Source organism: Lemur catta, chromosome 17 (genome assembly GCF_020740605.2).
Source record: "Lemur catta isolate mLemCat1 chromosome 17, mLemCat1.pri, whole genome shotgun sequence".
Lineage (NCBI taxonomy): Eukaryota > Metazoa > Chordata > Mammalia > Primates > Lemuridae > Lemur > Lemur catta.
The window spans coordinates 24,371,591-24,392,023 of NC_059144.1; the positions used below are offsets into that span (position 1 = coordinate 24,371,591).

Consider the following 20,433-nt stretch of genomic DNA (forward strand, 5'->3'; position numbering starts at 1 on the left):
GGCCCTATGTGCCGGGGGAACACAGCAGCCAGGCCCGAGACAGAGGAGTGGTTTATTGAACACTCAGGACTCGCTACAGGCCCCGGAGCCCTCTCTGAAGCAGTTCTACGGCTAGTCCGGCAGTTCCCAGCCCCAAATGGGAGCAGAGCTGCAGGGCCGGAGGGCACAGGTGGACCTGGGTGGACAGGGTGTGCTTATACTGTCACCAACGCAGGCTAGAGGCGGGGAGAGAAACTGAGGCAGAGTGGGCCGATGCACTCTGGTAGTCAACAGGGGGGATGGCAGCCACCTCAGCCTCAGGATACCACGGTCAGCACAACGGCGTTCTGTAAGAAACGACAGCTCTCGCTCAGGCCTCTGCGCCCTGTGCCCCACAGCCCTGTCACACCCCCGTCTCACAGCCATCTGTGTCCCCCTGCCCTGGGGTTAGCACTGTACCTAGGACACAGCAGGCACTCATGAAATGAATGAATGAACAATGGATGAATGATGGGTAAATGACATCCAGGGTGGGACAAAGGTTCTGACTTTAGGACTTAAGAGACTCAAGTTCAAGTGCTACTTCTGCCACTAACTTATTGTGTGACCTTGGGCCAGAAATTTGACCTCCCTCAGCCTGGGTCCTCATCTGAGAAATGGGTACAGAACTCTTTGCTCTGCCCATTGCTCAGAGCTGTTTCAAGACCCCAAGTTGTGCTGGTTTGATCGTGAGGCCGTGCCAATATTCAGCAAGAAAAAGTGTCATGATCTATTAGTCATGTCTGCCACAGGCACGGGATAAGGGAGAGACGGCTCATGTATTTGCTACCCCTGGACCAGGGGAACTGCGACTCTGTGAGTGAATCTGAGGTTCCATTCTACAGCCCAGATGTGTGTCTGAATCCGAGAGGAAAGAACTCTGTGATTGATTGACAATGTCTGCCATGGGCAAGTCATGAAGGAGTGGTAGCACACTTGTCAGGTATTTGCCAATTTGTAATCCTCTGAGCAACTTAGAAAATGGTGCAGGGACAGGCCAGAGGATGAGGCAGAGCATCCCTCTCATGAGTTCCAAGCAGGGCTCTCCAGAGACATGCTTAAGGCCCATCTGGGCCACATCAGCATGGGAAACTCACCTCTATGATCTCCAGATCTGAATTGGCAAAATTGACATTGAGAATCTTGGGCAGGGGAATTCCAATATCCAAGGCCACTGTGAAGAGGGAAGAGTTGAAAGCAAAGATATGTGGGGGGTCTTGGACCCTGCTGACCCTGTTCCACCACTTTCCCTGAGCCAGCCATTTCTCTTCTTAGGGACTCAGCTTCCTATAGGCAAACTCCTACTCAGCCTCTTACACCCAAACAAATATGTCCCTTTTCTGTATTTTGTCAGCGACTCCCCTCAGCAAAGACTCCTAGAGGTTCTGTCAATCCCTTGTATACTCTGGGTCATCTATATTCTAATAATTTATTTATACGACTATTTTGCACCGGATTGTGGGAGATTAAGGCAGGATCCAGGTCAGATTAGCTCTTGGGACTCTGTGCCAGGCATGACGTAGGTGCTAATCTACGTTGTTTGAATGGAAACATTGATGCCTCAGTTTCTGCATCTTACAAATGGGGATCAACTCCTCTCTGGCCTCAGTGTCACCATCAGAACAATGGAGAGAGGCAACAGACAATCCCAAATTCAGACACTTCGTGTGTCCAAGAGGATAGCAGAAGCCACCATACCGTTGAGCTTCGGCACGTATACTGTCCGCACCGCATCACTGAGCCATTCTTCTAAACGGGACGCCTGCAACAGAGCACACCGGATGCTCAGAGCTGCGGCCCTGCAGGCAGCAGCGCCCCTTCCCAGGGAGGGAAATCCGGAGGCCTGGCTGCCCCGGCCTCCCCCAGGCCTGTGGACACAGCTCTCGGTGAGCACAGGGCCCACGGGGGTGGACTGTCCACCAGGGGCCCTGAAAGGGACTCTGTGATTTAGGCCGGCTTTCCCCTTGCCCCATGAGCTTGGAAGAGGTGCCTTCCTAGAAGAAAAGCCTGTGGGGCCTGGAGGGGGCAGTGGCTGAGGAAGAGGGAAGGAAATGTGCCCAGCTCCAGAAGAACTCTGTGAGGTCTGACCTTAGATTCCTATCAGGTTAGGGGCCCTTAGAATGTTCTAGAACCTAAGCCCATCATGAGATCCCAGAACCTCAGAACTCTGTAAGAAGCAGGAACCTCAGGCCCCATGGGCTCTGAAACAGAACTTTCTGTGTTCTGGGACCTTATTCCTCGTGTGGAGTTCCAGAAGTTTCGACCCTTGTGAGGTTCTAGATGCTCGCAACTTTGTGAGGGTCCAGGACGTGGAAGATGATGACAGTCACTTTCCTGAGGTGACTGTCTCTCACGTGCACACATGCGCCCTGACGTTTGCCCACTCTGGATGTTGGCTGCTGGGGGCAGGGCCCAGACTGAGGCCAGCTCAGCCACATGGCCCACGACTCACGGCCACCACTTTCCACCCCACACCTGAAGCCCCTCACCGCCACCACGCTTCTCACCTGCCCGGGAACTTACGTCAAAGGCACGGGAATAGGAGGAGGCCAGCTTGACACTGAGCCTGGCGGAGAGAGGAGAGAAGTTGGGGGACCCCCAGCCCCACTCTCAGCTGAGAGCGGCCCTGCCCCACACACCCCACCCCGGCCTGTCCCAGCCATGGATCTCCAGGATCAGGAAACAGGGTTACAGGCCCAGCTCTGCCTCTATCCAGCCATGACTCAGGGGCTCGGTTTTCCTGCCTGTAAAATGGACCTGGAGGCACCTAACCTCCCTTCTGAAACATCGTGACCACCACCTCTGACTCCTTGGAGCCTGGGTCTGACTCCCAGCTATCTGACCCTGGGTAGGTGGCTGAACCCTTGGAGGAATGACCCTCCCCCCGACTGAGCACTGGACAGGGTGCCCTGTATACAGCAGGCACTCATTAAAGGCAGCAACCCACTGAGGGATCACAGCTGGCCCAGAGGTTCAGGGCTAGAGCCTGGGTGTGCGTCTCTCTCTCCCAAAGGGCTGAGGCGTGGACTGGGGACGCACTGAACGGTGGGCGAGGCCCTCTGCCAAGGTCAGCGAGGGGCCAGCAGTGGGACCGTGCGGTGACAGCAGTAGCCTGAGGAGCCGAGGGGATGCTGGACACGGAGTCAGGGGAGCACTAGGTGCCTGTGGCTCAGGACAGACAGATCGCAGGGACCCCTGGGAAAGCCCCTGCCACCAGGGGAGGGACGGACAGTCCCAGGTCCCCTGCACTGAGAGCACCGGCCTGGAGTGTGGAGGCCCAGAGTGCAGACCCGCTTCCGGGGCCAGCCGCCGGGTGAGCCGGGCCCGTGGAGTGCTTTGCACACTGTAGAGTGCCGGGCGCGCATAGGGAAGGGCTGTCATCAACACCATCCCGTTGGTCATTAAGACTATCATGATGCCAAGTCCCCACAGGGGTGAGGGCGGTAGACCAGAGAAGTGACAAGTCTGCGCGAGTAACAAAGCATGTGCAACGCTCAAGGACAGCTGTCTCTGCGGTGGCCTCTGGGGCCGGCAGCACAGGAGTGATCACGGAGGCTGCTCCACAGCCCGGCAGCAGGTTTATGTCCCAGAGCCAGGTTTTGAGCAGACGGGGCTGCAGTGGAGGAAGCCCATTCTGCAGCCCGCTCCTCTGAGCCCCGGTGCCGGTAAAATGGGCCAACACTGTCCCCTCCCTGGCAGGTCCTGAAGGCAGCGAAGATGCTGGAAAAACATCCAGAACCTGGTTGATGCTCAGTAAGTGGGAGGTGGCCTCTAAAGATGGGAATCGGATCCTGTCCCCAGGATCCCGAATTACCTACCGTTCCAGGGACAGGGAGATGTGCAGCTTGGTGGCCGAGGGAGCCAGCTGGGCGCTTAGGGTCACAACCTGCAGGGCAAAGCAAGCAGAGGTTACCCCCCAGTCAGCAGAGGGAGCCGGAGGACGGGTCTGTCTGCCTCGGCTGGCAGGTGGATTCCTGCTCTGTGTTCCCTCCACCAACCCTTGCTGGGGCCCTACTGTGTGCCACGGGCTGTGCTGGGCTCGGGGAGGAAACTGGAAGGTTCTGGTGTTCCAGAACCAGAGCGTTCAAGTTTGGGGCCACTGGCATTGTATGAGAGGACGCTGTGGGGCCGCAGGAGCTTGGAGCGGCCCTCAGTGCAGCCTGCAGTGCGGCAGGCATGGCTTCCCCAGTGAGGTGACAAGGAGGGGGACGGTGCTGCAGATGGCAGACCCTGCACGAACAGGGGCAGGGAGGTAGGACCTGCCAGGCCTGGGTAACTGAGGCTTAGGGCGCAAGGACCGGCCGGGCAGAGGGCGGGGCAGAGGCGCTGCGTGTCAGGCTCAGGTGCTTGGCCAGGGGCAGCCGGGGCAGGGAGCGAGCAGGGGAGGGACCTGCCTAGGCCCAGAGGTAGGTGTGTGCAGAGTCGGGGGCTGGGGGAGATGCAGGGCGGTGCCCGAGGTCCGGAGGCAGCAGAGGGCAGACGTGCGAGGAGGGGCCGGGCAGGAGCCGAGGTGGGCGCTCGGGGCTCAGCCCAGATCACGGGGGAGGGAGCTTCCTGTGCTCGCCACGTGGGGCCTCCCACCCTGAAACTGGGGGGAAGGCACCCCGAGGCCTGGAGGGGGCAGCCCCAGTCCGCGTGCCACCCTCCCCACCTGGCCACTCACCCCATTCAGCTTGAAGAGGGCTTCGGGGGTCCCTTGAGGGACATAGGGCAGCACGTGGATGTCGACCGGGACGGAGACCGAGGCCTTCTTGTTCTGGAGCGTGACGGTCGGCGCCTCCTTCACCCGCAGCGAGAGCTGGAGGTGCCGGCCCGGGGGCAGCTTCCCCAGCGCCTGGAGAAACAGGGGCAGGGCAGGGCCACGAGGGCAGCTTAGATGCCCCAGCATTAGAGTCAGCTGGTCAGCACTCACCAAGCAGGTGCCGGGCACCAGCACCATGCTGGGCACCGAGGTTACAGCGTGAACCAGACAGGCCTGTCTGCGCCCCCACGAGGCTGACGCTCAGATAGGGAGACACCAACCCACGGAACCGCCAGTCGGACTCCCTGTCTCATGCAGAGCCAGGACCCTCGCCGGGGCCCAGAGGCCCCATGTGACCATCCCTGCCCTCTTCTCCACCCCTCCTCGCCCCTGCTGCTGCTCACATTCTCCCCTCTTCAGACTCACTGGCCACTCGGCTGCCCCTCCCACCTGCCTCAGGGCCTTTGAACTTGCTGTTCCTTCTGCCTGGAAATGTCTTCCCCAGGGAACCAGTGTCCCTCTGACACTGTTCATCTTCTTGTTTATTTGCATTGTTTGTCACCCCAGCAGAGTGGCTGCCCCTTGTGTACAGAGGCTTCTGTCTGTTTCCACCATTTGCCCTTTGTGTGGCCCCAGGTACAGGTATGTCCCTGTTCCAGAACGGGTCCTGGTACACAGTTGGTGCTCAATGATATTAGTTGACTCCTGAAGGAATCCAGAAATTCTGAGTCTCATAATCACAATACCACGGAATTAAAGAGGTGATGGGGACCATGGAATCACATGAACTTAGAACATGGAAGTGTGGCCCTCCGGACACCTGAATGCTGGGATTTGGGGACCAATTACCCCAGCCAGACTCCCCGAGTTGCAGGATCACGGGGACGGGAGTCACGGATTCCACCCGCATGTGCTCACAGCACCTGAAGGGACAGAAGCAGGCTCAGGCCGGGGGCGGGGGCTGAGCTGCCAGGCCAGCAAGTGGAGATCAAAGGCTTCGGCCTCCAGAGACAAGCCCAGCCCCCCTGCCCTGGAGGGACAGGCCTGGCTTGCTCAGCCAGGGATCCCTGCCCTGGCCACCTCTGCCTGCCCCACGTCCCTCCCCACCATCTTACAACTCCTGCCCTCAGGAGGTTCTTCTGAATGTCTAACCCCAATCTTGTTCCTGCCCTGGGACTCCAGTACCCTTTAGCCACCTTGTTCACCAAGGCTTCTTTGAATCACCTCCTTCAAGGACTTGCAGAATTTATCCTCTGCACCCCAAAACTCAGCTGCCCCCTCTATGCTCTCTGGTAAGAGCCCAGTCTCTCTGGGCTTCTCTCCAACCTCTACCAGAATCTGTTGTTACATAAGGAGCTTGTAGCAGTCATTTCAACTTTAGTATGAATTCATGGTCTCACACCTGGAAATTGGCTGGTCCAGACCCAATTGAATGAATGGAAAAGTCGAGGCCAGCCCCTGAAGTCATGTACTAATGCCCACTAGTCAAACCTCCCCGACTCTTCTCCCTCTTTTTCCCTCTCCAAGACCAGTGCCCTGAGCCTTCTCTCTGGGGACAGAGAAAACTATGATGCAGTAAGGCAGATGAGGGAGGGAGGAGGCTCAGTAGTCTGGAAAGAATCTCCTGTCCTCTGCCTGCCTGCCTGCCAGAGAAGCAATGGCCATAGGGCAAATGCCCAGTTGACTTCTGGAGCAGACAAACCTTGGTCCTTTCCTCTCTAGGCAAAATCTGCTATCAGGAAAGAATAAGGCATTAGTCATTCACATTTTAGTGTGAATTTGGATTCAACATTCAGTTGCAGTTGCCTGGAAAGCTGATTTGAGTAAGATTCTGGAGTCTATTCAGGCTCTTTGGGAGAGAGCTACAGTGATCAAAGCCCATGAGAGGGTCACTCACCTCAGGAACCAAAGCAGCCAGTTCTGTAGTTGTCAGTGGGACAGGAACCTGGACCCAAGACCAAATGGGAGAGGGTGTTAGTGAACACAGACACAGGACAGGAATCCCTTGGCACACACAGAACAGTGTTGTCCACCCCTGCCCCGCCCCTGCCAATTACATACACACATCACTACAAACACCCAAGTTTGTCCTATCAGCCAGCGATTACTGAGCACTTACTACATGCCAGGCATATGCTAAGGGCTTTGTGTGCATTCACTCATTTCACCTTTACAATAGCTCAAAGATACGTGTTACGACTGTCCCATTTTACAGACGGAGATGCTGAAGCTCTTCCCCAGCATCATACGACTGGTAAATGGTGGCACCAGGATTTGAACCTGGGAAGCCTAATCTCAGCACCTTTTAATCGCTCTGCCAGAGCTCCCAATCTGGAGGCCCTCGGAATCTGACCCCAGACATTTTTGTCTTTTACCCAAACAGTATTTTCAAAAACTATGAATTTCTTTCTAGTATTTATATATCAGAAGGCTTTATATACATTTTCTGGTTTCTGGCTAAAAAGTTGGAAAATCTGGTCACACTGGGCCTGTACCCTCTCCTCTTGGGGTAGCTGAGTGGCAGCCGCCTGAGAAATGGGGCACAGGGTCCCCAGTTCGCTACCATCTGACCAGGCCACTAATCAACGATAGCCCAACCTCCCGGAGCGCTGATGTTTGAGACCCCCCTGAACTACATGCACCCACTTCTCAGAACAGGCGTGTGCACACAGGATACACACGCAGACACACTATCTCCGGGGCAGAAGGGTTCCCAGACACTCCCCCAAAGCACACCCACGGGGGCAGACAGCACCGAGCTGTGGGCTTTGAGATACACACGCCCATGTCCACAGGCCGCCCAGACAGCCAAGTTCTTACACTTGGAGTCTCTGTCCGGCCATGACCGCCCCCACCGCCCGGCTAGAAGACACCTGCTTCCTGCCTCAGGGCCCTGTTCCAACCTCCCAGAGGCCTTCAGAGCATGCTCTGATCCCCACTTGCAAGAGGTGAGTGACCAACCTCTGCTCCCTTGGGCCTGAGCTACAGGTGGGGAGTCCAGGTAGCTCAGAGCTCACTGTCTCTGGAGAGGGCTGAGATCAAGAAAATGCCTCTTGCTGGGGCTTCTGGGGGCTGGGCCTTCCAGACCCACCAGGTTGTGACAGGGGCCAGAATGGTAGCAGGGAGGTCCCAGAGGTTTCACAATAAATGTCCAAGTGACCTTTGGTACAGGCCAACCCTAGTTTTTTTTCTTCAACTCAAATATGCTCTTGAGAAAGTGGTAGAATGTTAGCCATTCACACTTTAGTATAAAATTGGTCTTCGACTCTAGAAGAGTTCATCTGGTGCAGGGATGGAAAGTGGGCTACATTTCATATGCTAGTTCTGACCAATTGAAAGTGAGTTCCTGGAGTGCTGAGTTGAGGATTCAGAGGTCTTATTCAGGATTAACCAAGTAGAGGGCCATCATCCACTAGCAATGTCTCCCCAAGTACAGGAGTGGGCCCCAGCAGTGTAACTCCTCTATTATAATAATAGAGAAGCAGGCTCAGCAAGGCTGATCGGTGGTGATGTGGCTCGGTCAGCACCAGCTCTGCCAAGGCACAGCGGGACAGGGAGCCCCCACCCCAGCTCCCCCAGGTGCCACACTCACCAGCTCAGGGGTGATGTTGATGTTGAGGGCGCCATTGGCCTGCAGGAGCCCAAACACGGTGTTGAAGAGATACAGTGGCACTGTCACCTGGGATGTGTGGTCCTCCTTGGGGGGCACTTTGACTGGGACGGGGTGTTTGGGGAAGTCAATGATGTCGCCACCTACGCTCTTCACGATGGGCTGCAGGGGCAGGAAACAGGGCAGAGGAGGGTTTGCGGCTGCTCACCCAACCCCCTCGACCCCGCATGCCCCGTCCGTCCTTCTCAATGCCCCCTGCCACCGCCAGCAGCAATGGGGCCTCACGGGCACTCACGTTGATGTCCAGCTCTATGTACTGGTTGGAGACGAGAGGCAGGGTGGCCAGGGAGAATTCCACGGACCCGAGAGCCCCAAGGGGCACCAGGCCTGCGTGGGAAGGGACGGGAGAGAAAGACCCCGTGAGCCCAGGCTCCAGCAGCGATAGCCCCGCTCCCACGTTCGGAGTGCCTGCTGAGTGCCTGCTGCCCTGCTGAGCGTCCACTCGGGCACTCCGCCACCTCCGTCTTACAGGTAGGGAAACTGCGGCTCAGGCAGGGGAAGTCGCAGGCCCAAGGCCACACCGTCACAGAGCGCAAAGCCAGCATACCTGCTTTCCAGAGCTGATGCCACTAACACCCTGCTGCCCGCCTCTCTGATGTAACGCCACATGTGGACACCTCTGCCCCAAGTTTTCTATCCTGTTCCCGGTTATGCCTTTTTATACTTTCCCAAAGCCCTTTTATGGGTAGAAAAGGCACCTGTGTCTCCGTCAGACACAGAGAGACTGGGGTCTGCTGTGGCTGTGGGGTCCTGGCTTCCTTACTTAAGCTCTGGACCAGATAATGACACTATCTTCCTCCCCTTTCTCTCAGTGCCAGGTGCACACAGGTGCTCCGTGTTGGCCTGCAGCACCCAACGTTTGGAGAACTGACGGCTCTGGGTCCCCACGCCCTGTTGAACTGCCCTCAGCCCGGGCTCCTCCACTGGGTCCCCTCAAAGCGGCAGCCTGTCCCCGAGAGGAGGAAGTGCAAGGTCCCAGGATTCTGCCCCTTCCTGCTTCCCTTGGTGCCCCCGCCCCATTGGGGCAATAGGGGAGGTGTAGGAGAGGGGGGTATGGCCCCAACTTACTCAGCACGGCCCCTAGGAGCTCGTTCACCACACCCAGCACACTATCCACCACGGGGCACAGCTGTGTGGGGGGAGACAGATGTTATAGGAAAACACGAGCTTGCTGCAGGACATGCAGCATTTTCTTTGTATGCTTTGCTGTGTGGTGCTGGGGACCGAGACCAGGCAGAATGCAGAGACAGATGGGGACACATTGGTGGGAGGCAGGGGAAGGGCTGGAGCTGGAGGTGTTGGAGGGCTCAGGGGGCCCCAAGCCTGCTTCCCTTGGCTACATGAACCCCATTAGGAGACCCCAAAGGTTACTGGGAGAACGGGGGGGGGCACATTTCAGAGGCCAGTTGTGGCGTGTGGACAAGGCCTTCCCCCTAAGCAGGCAAAGATGGCTGCAGTTCCCTCCCAGGTCACAGCCGCCCCATCCCAGGTGGGAACTGGGAGCCCTAGAATCAAGACCCACGGGGGGCGCCTCCTCTCCTCCACCCGGAGAGTCAGGCTTGGAGCCGGGTGTCCACGGCGCACACCACCTTGTGCTTACAGCAAACCCTGTGCTGTGAGGACAGGGAGCAAGTGGTTTGGCTTCCAGAGTCCCGAGTCTGGGAGTCACAGAACCCAAGCTCCATCGCCCATTGACACGGGAGCCTCAGAGACGGCCTGGTTCCCAATCCAGCCCTCGCTCTGCAGCTGGGGCCAGAGAAGAAAGGTGACCCGCCAAAGTCACAGCCGCTTGCAGAGAGGCAAGAGAGCGCTGTGGCCTTTGAACTTGCAGCCCCAAACTCCAGGGCTCCTGGAGTCTGGCAAGTCACAGAAACGGGAAGAGGGGACCAGAGGGGCTGTGGTGGCGGTGGGGGTGGCCCCCCTTGGCACTAGCTGCTTGCCACCTGCAGGAGGGAGGTGCCAGGCTGCCAGGGTGGCTGGTTGCACAAGAGAAGCCAGAAATTTGGATTTTTAAGAGAAATCTTCAGTCTCTAAATGTTGGCAATGAACTCTTATTTTAAAAACCTCTTTGTGTCGCACAAAACCCAGCTTCCAGCCCATTGCCCCAGAGATCCAAGTCAGGGGCTGTGACTCAAAGGCACCCACGCTGTGGTTGAAATCGCCTGGGATGGCCCTGCCTGGGGGCCCCTCCGCCTGCAGAGCTTCTTCCAAATGGGCTTCCTCAAGAGCACAGGGCTCACTTTAAAATCATTAAGTAACCTAATTTTAGTTTCAAGCTAATTTAAAGAAGAACGTGAAGTCATTAATAATACAGGTGGCAAAAATAGAGCACAGGGTGAGAAAGACTCAGGTGTGAGAGCAGGGGACTCAAGGCTCCGAGGTCTGGGAGGATGGTGCCAGCCCACCCACAGACTGGCAGGTGGCACCTTGGGGACACAGGAGCAGGCCAGGACCGGATTACCTGGAGGGCGTGGGAGGGAAGTACAGCCTAATCCTGCCTGGCGCCCGGCTCTACCCAAAACCAGTGGGGAGGGCCACAGCCCCGGGGGAGGGCACGCTGGCCCTCTGCCCCCACACTCACCAGTCCCGGCAGCACCTTGAAGAGCGTCTCTTCCACGACCCCAAAGAGTGGCGCGGGCAGCAGCCTGGGCAGAGTGAGACGCATGAGGGTGCAGCTGCCACGTGGGGGCGGCTCCACCCAGATGGCGGGGCAGGTGGGCAGTGGGGCTCTGGCTTTCTCCTGTCCCTTCTCCTGATGGGGGTGGCTGGGGCTTTGGAGACCTGAGCTGAATCTTGGGTCCACCTCGCCCGCCATGACACCCAGGGGACGGCTCCAGTCTCCCCATCTGCACAATGCCCGCCATAGAGTTGCTGCTGCCCAGATTACAGGGGAGTGTGTGCGCGTCTGGTATACAATCTGTGCTTGATAGGTGTCTGTCCCCTTTGTCTCCCCTAACATTTGTAGACAAGTGATATTTGGGCCTAGAACAGCACCTGGCTGGGGGTCGGTGGGGTGTCAATAAATATTTGTTGAATGAATGAATGAGGGTGGCCTGAGCATGAGAAGTGCGTGTAGATGGGCTCAGGACTGTTTGGAGACCACAGGGACGCAGGGGAAGGGGTGGTGACCCCAGGACCACAACCACAGGACACCAACACCGTCCTGGGCTCCACCCCCACCGAGGCCCCCTCCAGCCAGAGGAGCAGGATGGAGCCCAGAGACCCTGCTGGCACCCCCTTCTCGAGGCCCTTCCGGAGACAGGAGCAGCCCCATTCACCCTATGCCCGGGAGCCAACACAGGGCTGTCCGATGACCTGTCCCTGCTCAGAGCCTTCCAGCAAAGACGGGAGGAGGGCTGGGGCTGGGGCTGGGATGGAGACCTGACCCGGGAGACACAGGAGTGAAGCAGGTGCGGCTGCGGCTGGGTGCAGAGTGCTGGGAGGAGCCTTGGACCTAGTCAGAGGCCAGCCCAGTCCCGTCCCTGCCTGATCTGTGTGTTCTCTCTGGGCCTCCACTGTCCCATGGAAGTGACAATTCAACACAAGTGTAGGGAGAGCCACCATGTCCTGAACAGCCCCAAGGAAGAGTCGATGTAAAAGTGCCTTCCAGATCATCAAATTCAGCCCTCCTTATGCAGGTGGGGACACTGAGGCCCAGACTCGGGAGGGGGTTCCCCTGGGGTCACACACCAAGTTGAGGCAGGGCAGGGTCTCTGGTGTGCTGAGAGCAGGGACTGAGACCCCACAGATGGAGGGACCCCAGATGAACCCGGACCGCTCTATCTGGGGCCCAGTTCTGGACCCCGTTCAGGACGCCCCGCCGGCCGCTCCGGGGAGACCCCCAGACGCCCAGGTGGACTCACCCCGAGAGCAGGCTGATGTGGCCCAGCAGCGTGCTGCAGCGCTTGAGGATGAGGGTGGGCGTGCCCCGCGGGCTCATGCCCAGCGCCACCCGCGACGACACGTTCACCTCCGCAGCCAGCTGCAGGAAGCCCCCCAGGGGGCTGCGAGACGCGGCGCTGGGGCGTGGCCAGGCTGCCAGGCCCCGCCCCGGCCACGCCCACCCCGGCCGGATGAGGAGCCCTCTGCAAGGAGCCTAGGCCACGCCCCTCTTCCCACCCGCGCCTCCCTGCCTCATTTTGCAGGTCCCTGCCTGCGCCCTCTTCCCCCACCCCTCCGGGGAGCCCAGGACAGTGGGGTAGGGGTCTGGAGGGAGTGAGATGGAAGTCCCTGGGGGTCAATGGAGTGGGGGTGTCCCCTGGAAGAGGTACTGGGGTGGGATCCAGGGGGCAAGCAAGAGGATGGGGAGTCCCTTGGGGAGGAAGTAGGGTGGGAGGAAATAGGGTGCGGGGACAACAGAGCAGGGGTCCCCAGTGGGGCGGTGGAGTGGGGTGGGAAGCAGTAGGGTAGAGGTCCCGGGGCACACTCACCCAGAGCCATGCAGGCCCACCTTGGTGTGCAGGCTCAGCTGCACCCCGAACCCTGGCAGCAGCTTCAGCGACACCTTTGGCAGCGTGAGTTCCTCAATCTTCAGCCTGGGATGGGAGTCCCAGGGCCGACTGCTCACTCCCAGACACCCCCTGGTGCCCTGACCATCCCAGACCAGATCCCACCTCCAACCCACAGAACCTCTGAGCCCTTGGGCCAGTTACTTCATTTCTGTGGGCCTCAGTTTCCTCATCTGTAAAGGGGGGTGATACGAGTGCCCACCTCAGGGGAATGTCGGAAAGACAAGTGAGGTAATGTAGGTGCAGAATCTGATACACTATGTACTCAATAAATATTCTCATCATAAGTGGAGCCTCCATGAATTAATTTTTTTTCTCCAGCCTATCCCCACGACCTCAGCCTTGATTTGGTTTCTGACCTTGACATTGCCCTCCACCTGAACTCCCCCAGACTCACACAAACACAACCCAAGTGGGTTCTCAAACCTGGCTCCTAGAATTTCATTACTTTCTCTGTCCTCTGGGTTTCTGCGCGGGCTGTTCCCTCTGTCTAGAACACCCTTCCCATGACCTTCCTTCCACTCTGCATCCCCCTTCAGCAAGCTGACTCCTCCCAGCTCCCCTGATTTCAGCTAGCGTCTGCCTCCTCCAGGAAGCCTTCCTTCCTGGTTTTCTGCCCCAGGCAGATGCCCTCTGAGCAGCTCCCCACCCTGCCTGGGCTGCCCCCGTCACTGCCCTGAGCTCACGGGATCGTTGCTGTGAGGCTCCTCCACATACTGGGGGCTTTTTGAGGCAGGGACACTGTCAGGTTCATGTCTGAGAGCCCAGTCTCACCCAGAGGGGGGATTGCACAGCGGGAGGGAGACTGGATGTAATAACAGCAATAATGGTATTTACCCAGCACTCACTGTGTGCCAGGCTCTATTTTAGCTGCTCAACACACGTGAACCCACTGTCCTGGCAACAGCCCCATGAGCAGCTGCTCACAGTGCAGCCTCTAGGAGCCAGATGGTTCAAGCCCCAGCTCTGCCACTGACTAATTATATAACCTTAGGTGAGTCACAATGCTATCCTGTGCCTCAGTTTCCCCATCTGTAAAATAGGGCTATTGGCAGTACCTACCACAGAGTGACACACAGTGGGCCTCGAGCAGAGCAGCATCAACACTCACCAGCCCCCTTTCCAGATGTGTGGACAGCCGTTGCCCCCTCTTCTGCTCCTGGCACCCCATTTCCTCCCGTCCAGTGACCCTTCCCCATACCCTGGGTCTCAGCCTTCTCTGGGGCCTGTCCTCTGACCTTGCCCTGATTCACCACCAGCCGTGGACAGGAGTCCCCTGGCCTGTGATTAAACATGCAGACACATTTGCCCTTCGCTGCCTGGGGCCTCAATCTCCTCACCTGTTCCTTGCGGTTGGTAAGAGAGTGAGATAACCCATCCACAGGGCATAGCACAGTGCCAGACACAGAAACCCCGGGTGGGTGGCTGGTAAGTGACACATGTTAGCTATTATGTGATTTCATTCATTTGTGCAATCAGAAATACACTTTGAGCATCCATTATGTGTCAAGCCCATTTATGATACTGGGAACACGGCAGATAAAACTCTACACCTCCTGGGATTATAATCAGGCGGAGGGAGACAAAAAGCAACCCGTAACATTTGTGGTGTGCAGGGGAGTGATATGTCGCCCAGAGAACTTGAAGGCGGGGGCGGGGCTCAGACAGGGCTAGTCAGGGCCGGGCTCTCTTGAGCAGACTCCTGAGGGGGGTGGGCAGGGACGGAGCCATGCAGGTACCTGGATCAGCACAGAGAGACTGAGTAACCTGCCCCAAGTCACGCCGCGAGCAACTAGAATTGGCCCCAGAGCTGGAACCCTGGATCCCAGTGGCATGCTGCCATTCTCACTCTGCCAGGCGTGTAGTGGAGTCACTGTTTTCAGACCTGGATCACCACCCTCACTGGCAGCCAACAAATTAAAAAGCGTCAAGCTTTCCTCCATTCCCTGGAGGAAAGACAAAACAAGCTCTCCTGTAGGGCACGAAGCAGGCAGTGCTCAAAAGGCCTCCAGATGGACTCACCCAGAGAGCTCCTTGACGACACCAAAAACCCCTCCATGGCCCAGCAGGCCACCTCCTCCAAGCAGCCCTCCAAAGCCCAGGAGGCCCTGGTTCACAGATGTGACCGTCCCCAGCACGTTCTGCAGAATGGGGCCCCCAACCAGCGAGTTCTGGATGGCTGCAGGGAGAGAAGAGACAGCAAGGTAAGAAACCCCTACCTCACCCCAGGACCACGGCAGCTGCCCTGTTCCTCTGAGCTTGAGTTGACCTCTCTTTCGATGGAATTGACCCAGAGGCTACACTGAAATGGTGGAAGCCACCGAGCCATGACAGCCTCTTACCCTCACCGCTGGGCACGGGGGAGGTACTCAGTAAGCATCTGTGGTATGAGTGAGTGGATCCCAAGACAATCCCTTTGTTTTACAGCTGGGGAAACTGAGGCCCAGAGAGGGGCGGAGACTTGCCCAGAGTCACACAGCTAATTGGGCTTAGGGCCAATAGTATTACAACTTGGGCTCCCAATCCTGGGCTGCCCTGCAGCACCAAGAGAGCAAAGGAGGGGCAGCTCATAGCCACCAGAGGCTTGATCAAGCTGCAGGAGGTGACCCCTGCCCTCCTGGGACACCCCTGGTCTGACTCTGTGCGACTGTGGGAAGGGCAGGATGGAAGGAGCCACCCTGTGGGGGTGGGGGCAGGCCAGAGTGGCCTCCCTGACGCATTTCCCATTCACAGCTGCCCTACTCCATCCCTGAGACTGTCACCAAGGGCCACTGGGCCCTGTAGCACCAGCCTGCACCTTGCCCTGGACCTCCTCAAGCCCACCCGTCCCTATCCCTGAGCCACACACAGCCCCCACACAGCCTCAGCCCACGTCACCCCCGTCCAGCTCTCAGCCTGCAAACAAACCTTTAACCTCCTGAGCACCCCGCCCCTCCCAGTGTCCCAGGGCAATATCGTCTCTAAGCAGCTGAGAATCGCAAACTTTTCCCATCTGTTCTTAAAGCAGATTCTCTAAGCATGTGGATGGGGTCACTGACATTGCAGCGGACCCAGCACGGACTGCCCACCTCGGGCTCACCTTTGCCAAGTTCATCCTTGTCGATCCGAGCGAGCGTGCCCACAGTCTCCAGCAGCCCCTGGCACGGTGTCGCCAGGCCCCAGAGCAGAAGCAGGGACCACACGCCCAGCATCGTTGGCTGCACAGCTGGAAGGGGCGGAAGCAGGACCTCTGAGACACTCCTCGTGCTCAGCCTTCCCCTCCCTGATCCCATCAGCCCGGGCACCTCCCTCCCGCCCACCTGGCACAGCCCGAGTCCAGCTTCACTCCCAGGAAAGCCCTCTCCTCCCCAAGGCCGCAGTGCCCTCAGCTTCCAACGCACTCAGCCTCCAAGGCCCTGCCCAAGCCGCTCCCTCATCGGATTCCATTTCACAGATGGGAAAGCTGAGGCTGAGAGAGGGGAGGGGACTCGACCAACGCCACAGAGCTAATCAGTGACAGGACCGGAGTTTGAGCCTGAGCCCATCTGATTTAAAAGTCAGTCCTCGGCGGCCGGGTGAGGCTGGTCAGGTGTCTAGAGCGAGAGCTGCAGCGGGGCCTCCCCTTCCAGGACAGCGGAGCTCTGTGTCCTGGACCTGCTTTCCCACGGCTCAGGAGGCCACTTTAGAGGTTCCCCCACCCCATCTGATTGGGTACGCCCAACACTTAGACTTGACACGTCCCATCTTTCTCTTCTTCCCCCACCTCCGTCCCAAATGTTGTTGAAAAAGGGAACGAGTTGGCAGGTGGAGCATGGCTAATTTGCTAGTTTCATGGAGTGGGACTTTTCTTTATGGGGGTCCCCGTCTGCTCTCCCAATCACATGTCCACCTATGCCTGCCGGTTGCCCTCACTTAAGCCCCTTAGTGGCTCCCCTGCTCTTCAGGTAAAACTCAGGCTCCTTGCCATTACCCACGAAGTCCCCTCCTGCCTCTTTGATCTGCTCAGCCTTGAGCACACCAGGGCCCACCTCAGGGCCTTTGCACATGCAGTTCCCGCGGTTAGGAAGGCTGCTCCTGCGTTTTTGCATGGCTGACTCCTTATCTTTCCAGTTCCTGCCTCCTTGGAGAGGCCTCCCTCCTTCACCTGCCTAAAGAAACCCGTCTGTCGCTAAACATCACCCAGGATGCTTACTTTAAGGTGCCTATCACAATTTGCAATTATGCAGTCTGTGTTTGTGTCCCCGTGTGCCATCTCCGTAGGCTCCAGGAGGGCAGGGACTGTGTCCAGGGCCTCCGTGTGTGGTTGCGTGTGGAAGGGGCCCTGCCGAGGGGCAGGGGTGGGAAGTCCAGCAGCACTTCACTCGCCACCCGTTTGCCCCGGCGCAGGCTGCCTCTGTGCTAAGAGGGCACCTTTTCCTCGTTTGCACAGAGGTGCCATGTGGCACCATAGGGACCAGCAGCAATCTTGGCTGTGTCTGTCTTCCTTCCCTGAGACTTGTCCCAGACTGGCTCCCTGTGGCCTCCGGGTCTCTTACAGAAGGAAATACCCCATGATGAGAAGCCAGCCAGGTTCTGTGGCTCAGAGAAAAATGGGCACCCCTCGAACCCTGTCCCAAGGACGATTCTGTCCCCTGTCTACCCCTCCCCATTGTGAACTTGTACAGCAAGGCTTTGCCCCTCTTTGAGCCCAGGTCTATGAATGGGTTTTGTTCTCCCACTACCCTCCAGGTCCCCCCCAGTCCCCTCCCGGGGTGAATTCTTTCTGTGCCCATTATTCAGATGGGGCAGCAGAAGGTTGCAGGGTCAGTGGTGGGGCTCAGGACGAGGCCAGGGCTGCCAGAGGCTGCCTTACCCGCTTGCTCTTGCAGCTCCAAAGGGGTGAGTGGGGGTTCCTGGCCTTCTGTGGGTTCCTCCACCCACCTGAGCCCAGGGGCGGCACTTATATGCCCATAGCAATGCTGGGGACACAAAGGAGCCACAGCTGCCAGAAACCCATCAGTATGTCATGTCAGAAGCAAATTGTGGTTTTCCCCGAGGGCCTGGGCTAAGCCTTCCTTCTGGGGGGAGAGTGGGGGGACTGGGGTCGGTGCCTGGGGGCGGGGATGAAGGTGCGGGGGCTGCAGAGGCTGCCACCCCCTCAGCTGGGGGCAGGGCTCTGCCACCCCCTTCAGCCACCTACTGGGCCCCCTCCAGGGCTGCCCAAGAGACCCCCAAGGACACAGACTTACCCTGCCCCTCCCCACCCTTCCCCAGTGAAGGTGCACGGAGGGGAGGATGGGGTCATCTGACCCTGCACTGCCCCCAGCACAGGCCTGGCCTAGAGATGGCCACAGGCTGGGAAGTCTCCCCAGAGATCGTGTCATGGCACACTGTCACCTCTGCCGGGTATCCCCAGTGTTCCTAAGGCATCTGCTTGAAGGAGGGGGAGGGAAAGCTGCACCTGGCATTGACTGAGCCCAATAACTGTGTCCAAGGCACCTGACAGGTGTGAACACGTCCAGTCACCACAACGACCCCATGAGGTCAGTACTGTTGTTACTTCCCCATCTTGCAAGGGGACGCTGCTTGCCCGAGGTCATATAGGGGTCCAGCCACCTGACTCTAACACCATCCTAACCACCGCCCAGCCCAGCCTCTTGGAGGGGAAGAAAATGCTACCTAGTTTCTTGCTGGACTCATCGCCTGTCTTCCTTCCAGACCCCCACCCTCCCCCAGGGGACTCCGACCTCCACCAGCTCCCCAGGCGTCCCTATGTCCCCTCAGGCACCACAGCCAGGGCAGGGACTGGGCCGGCCCACGGTGGAGAGTCATTAAAGTGCTCATCTCCGGGCCCCTCCTTTGGCAACCAGGACTCCACGGGCGGGGCGGGGGGCATGCTGCCCAAGTTCCAGGGCCGCGGTGATGTGCAGGCCTTGTAAGAGCCCTGGTGAGGGCGGTGGGAGCCAAGGAGGGCACTAGGGCAGGGGAGGGACTTGATGGGGAGAAATACCCCTGGGCCTCAGCTCCCAGCGTGAAGGCTCTGGAGCCGGAATTCCTGGGTTCGACTGGCTCTGTCACTCGCTATTGAGTGACTTGCCTTACGGAGCCACAGTTTCCCCATCTGCAGAGCGGACTGATATTAAAGGCGCCCACCCTCACCTGACTGGCCCGGCCTGAGGACAGGTGTCCTGGGAATGGACTGTGGGGTGTCAGGAAGGGCGGCCAAGGGTGCGAGAAATTCAGAGGGTGGCGCTGTCCCTGGGAGGCCTTCCCGAGGGGCCTGGGCTGGAAGCCGTCAGGGAAGGGAGAAGCAGGGCAGGTGGGGACGGGCGGGGACACAGGCGTGGGGAATGGTGTGTGGTCTCCTTCCCGGGTTAGGCTGCCTGGCAGGTCCCTGGGAGTCAATAGCCGTAGGCCCAGGATCCGAGACCCGGCTCTGCTCCCCTCTTGCCCTGTGACCTTCGGCGTCAGTGTCTTTAAAGGAGGACACTGCATGCCACTGCTGAGTGTGGTGTGAAGGAGCCAGGAAGAGACTCGGACTCAGGCAGACACTGGACTCAGACAGACAGGGTTCAAGTCCAGCTCCAAGTGCGCCATGTGCCTTGGGCAGGTCGCTTTATCTCTCCGAGCCTCTGTCTCCCCATCTAGGGCTGGGGGAGTCTTGGAGGTGAGCAGTGGCCTGGGGGACAGAACTTCTGTCGTAGCTCTCTGAGAGGTGGGGTCACCATGGAGGGCTCCCTCGCCGGCCCAGACCCCCTTTTCTGCCCTGGGTGAATCCAGAGTAACTCACTACTCAAAGATTGTTGAAATCAGGTTAGAGGTCAGAGCATCCACACCCTTTCTCATTGCACAGATGGGGAAACTGAGGTTCAGAGGGAAGCTATGCCTTGTCCAAGGCCACACAGTACCCAAGGCCTGGCGAGAACCTAGGCCTTCCGACTCTAACAGCACGTGCCTTGGTTTCCCCATCTGCACACTGGGGCTGGGGAGGGTGGCAGGAAAGCTTTAGCCAGCCACAGGTGCGCTGTGTGAACATCCAAGTGCAGGGCTGGGGGAGCGGAGGGCGTCCCTGGCATGCCCAGGGTCATGGATTACCCAGGCGTCTGTCTGTGCCTGCCAGGTCTGCCTCAAGGCTGCCATTGTCCCAGAGCCGGGAGATGATGGGTGACGGTGTTAGGGCTGATGGTGAGGGACAAGGGGATGGCCCTGGCATCCGGGCTGAGGCAAGGGACGGCCCTCCCTTCTCTGTGGCACAGGCCTGGGCGTGGCTAGGACGGGGTGAACCTGCCAGGGCCCCACAAGCCCCTGACCAGGCCTCGGGCCACCCCACACCACCTGCAGACACACGCCTGTGCCCAGACACAGACCCAGCCACATTCACAGATGTCCCCAGACCCCCCACATCCAAAGCCTCAGCCCCACAGAGACATTCAGGACGCAGACGCCAATGCACACACACAGAGACACACGGCCACCACCCCAATAACTCCCAGGGCTGGGACACCCACTGATCATAGAAGACTCCGATGTATATTTTT

The 20,433-nt window shown here is 58.5% G+C and overlaps 1 protein-coding gene across 1 annotated transcript; it reads right to left on the reverse strand.

Moving 5' to 3' along the window:
* Positions 1-296: 296 nt before the first annotated feature.
* On the reverse strand, positions 297-16,134 carry BPIFB3 (BPI fold containing family B member 3). The gene is made up of 15 exons (XM_045528822.1): positions 16,017-16,134; positions 14,960-15,116; positions 12,860-12,964; positions 12,293-12,433; positions 11,011-11,074; positions 9,498-9,558; positions 8,665-8,756; positions 8,346-8,531; positions 6,657-6,704; positions 4,682-4,852; positions 3,837-3,904; positions 2,542-2,584; positions 1,717-1,780; positions 1,116-1,192; positions 297-326 (listed from the first exon to the last, which is right to left on the reverse strand). The coding sequence occupies exons 1-15, from the start codon at positions 16,126-16,128 to the stop codon at positions 297-299; spliced, it is 1,419 nt and encodes a 472-aa protein (XP_045384778.1). The 5' UTR covers positions 16,129-16,134.
* Positions 16,135-20,433: the final 4,299 nt, after the last annotated feature.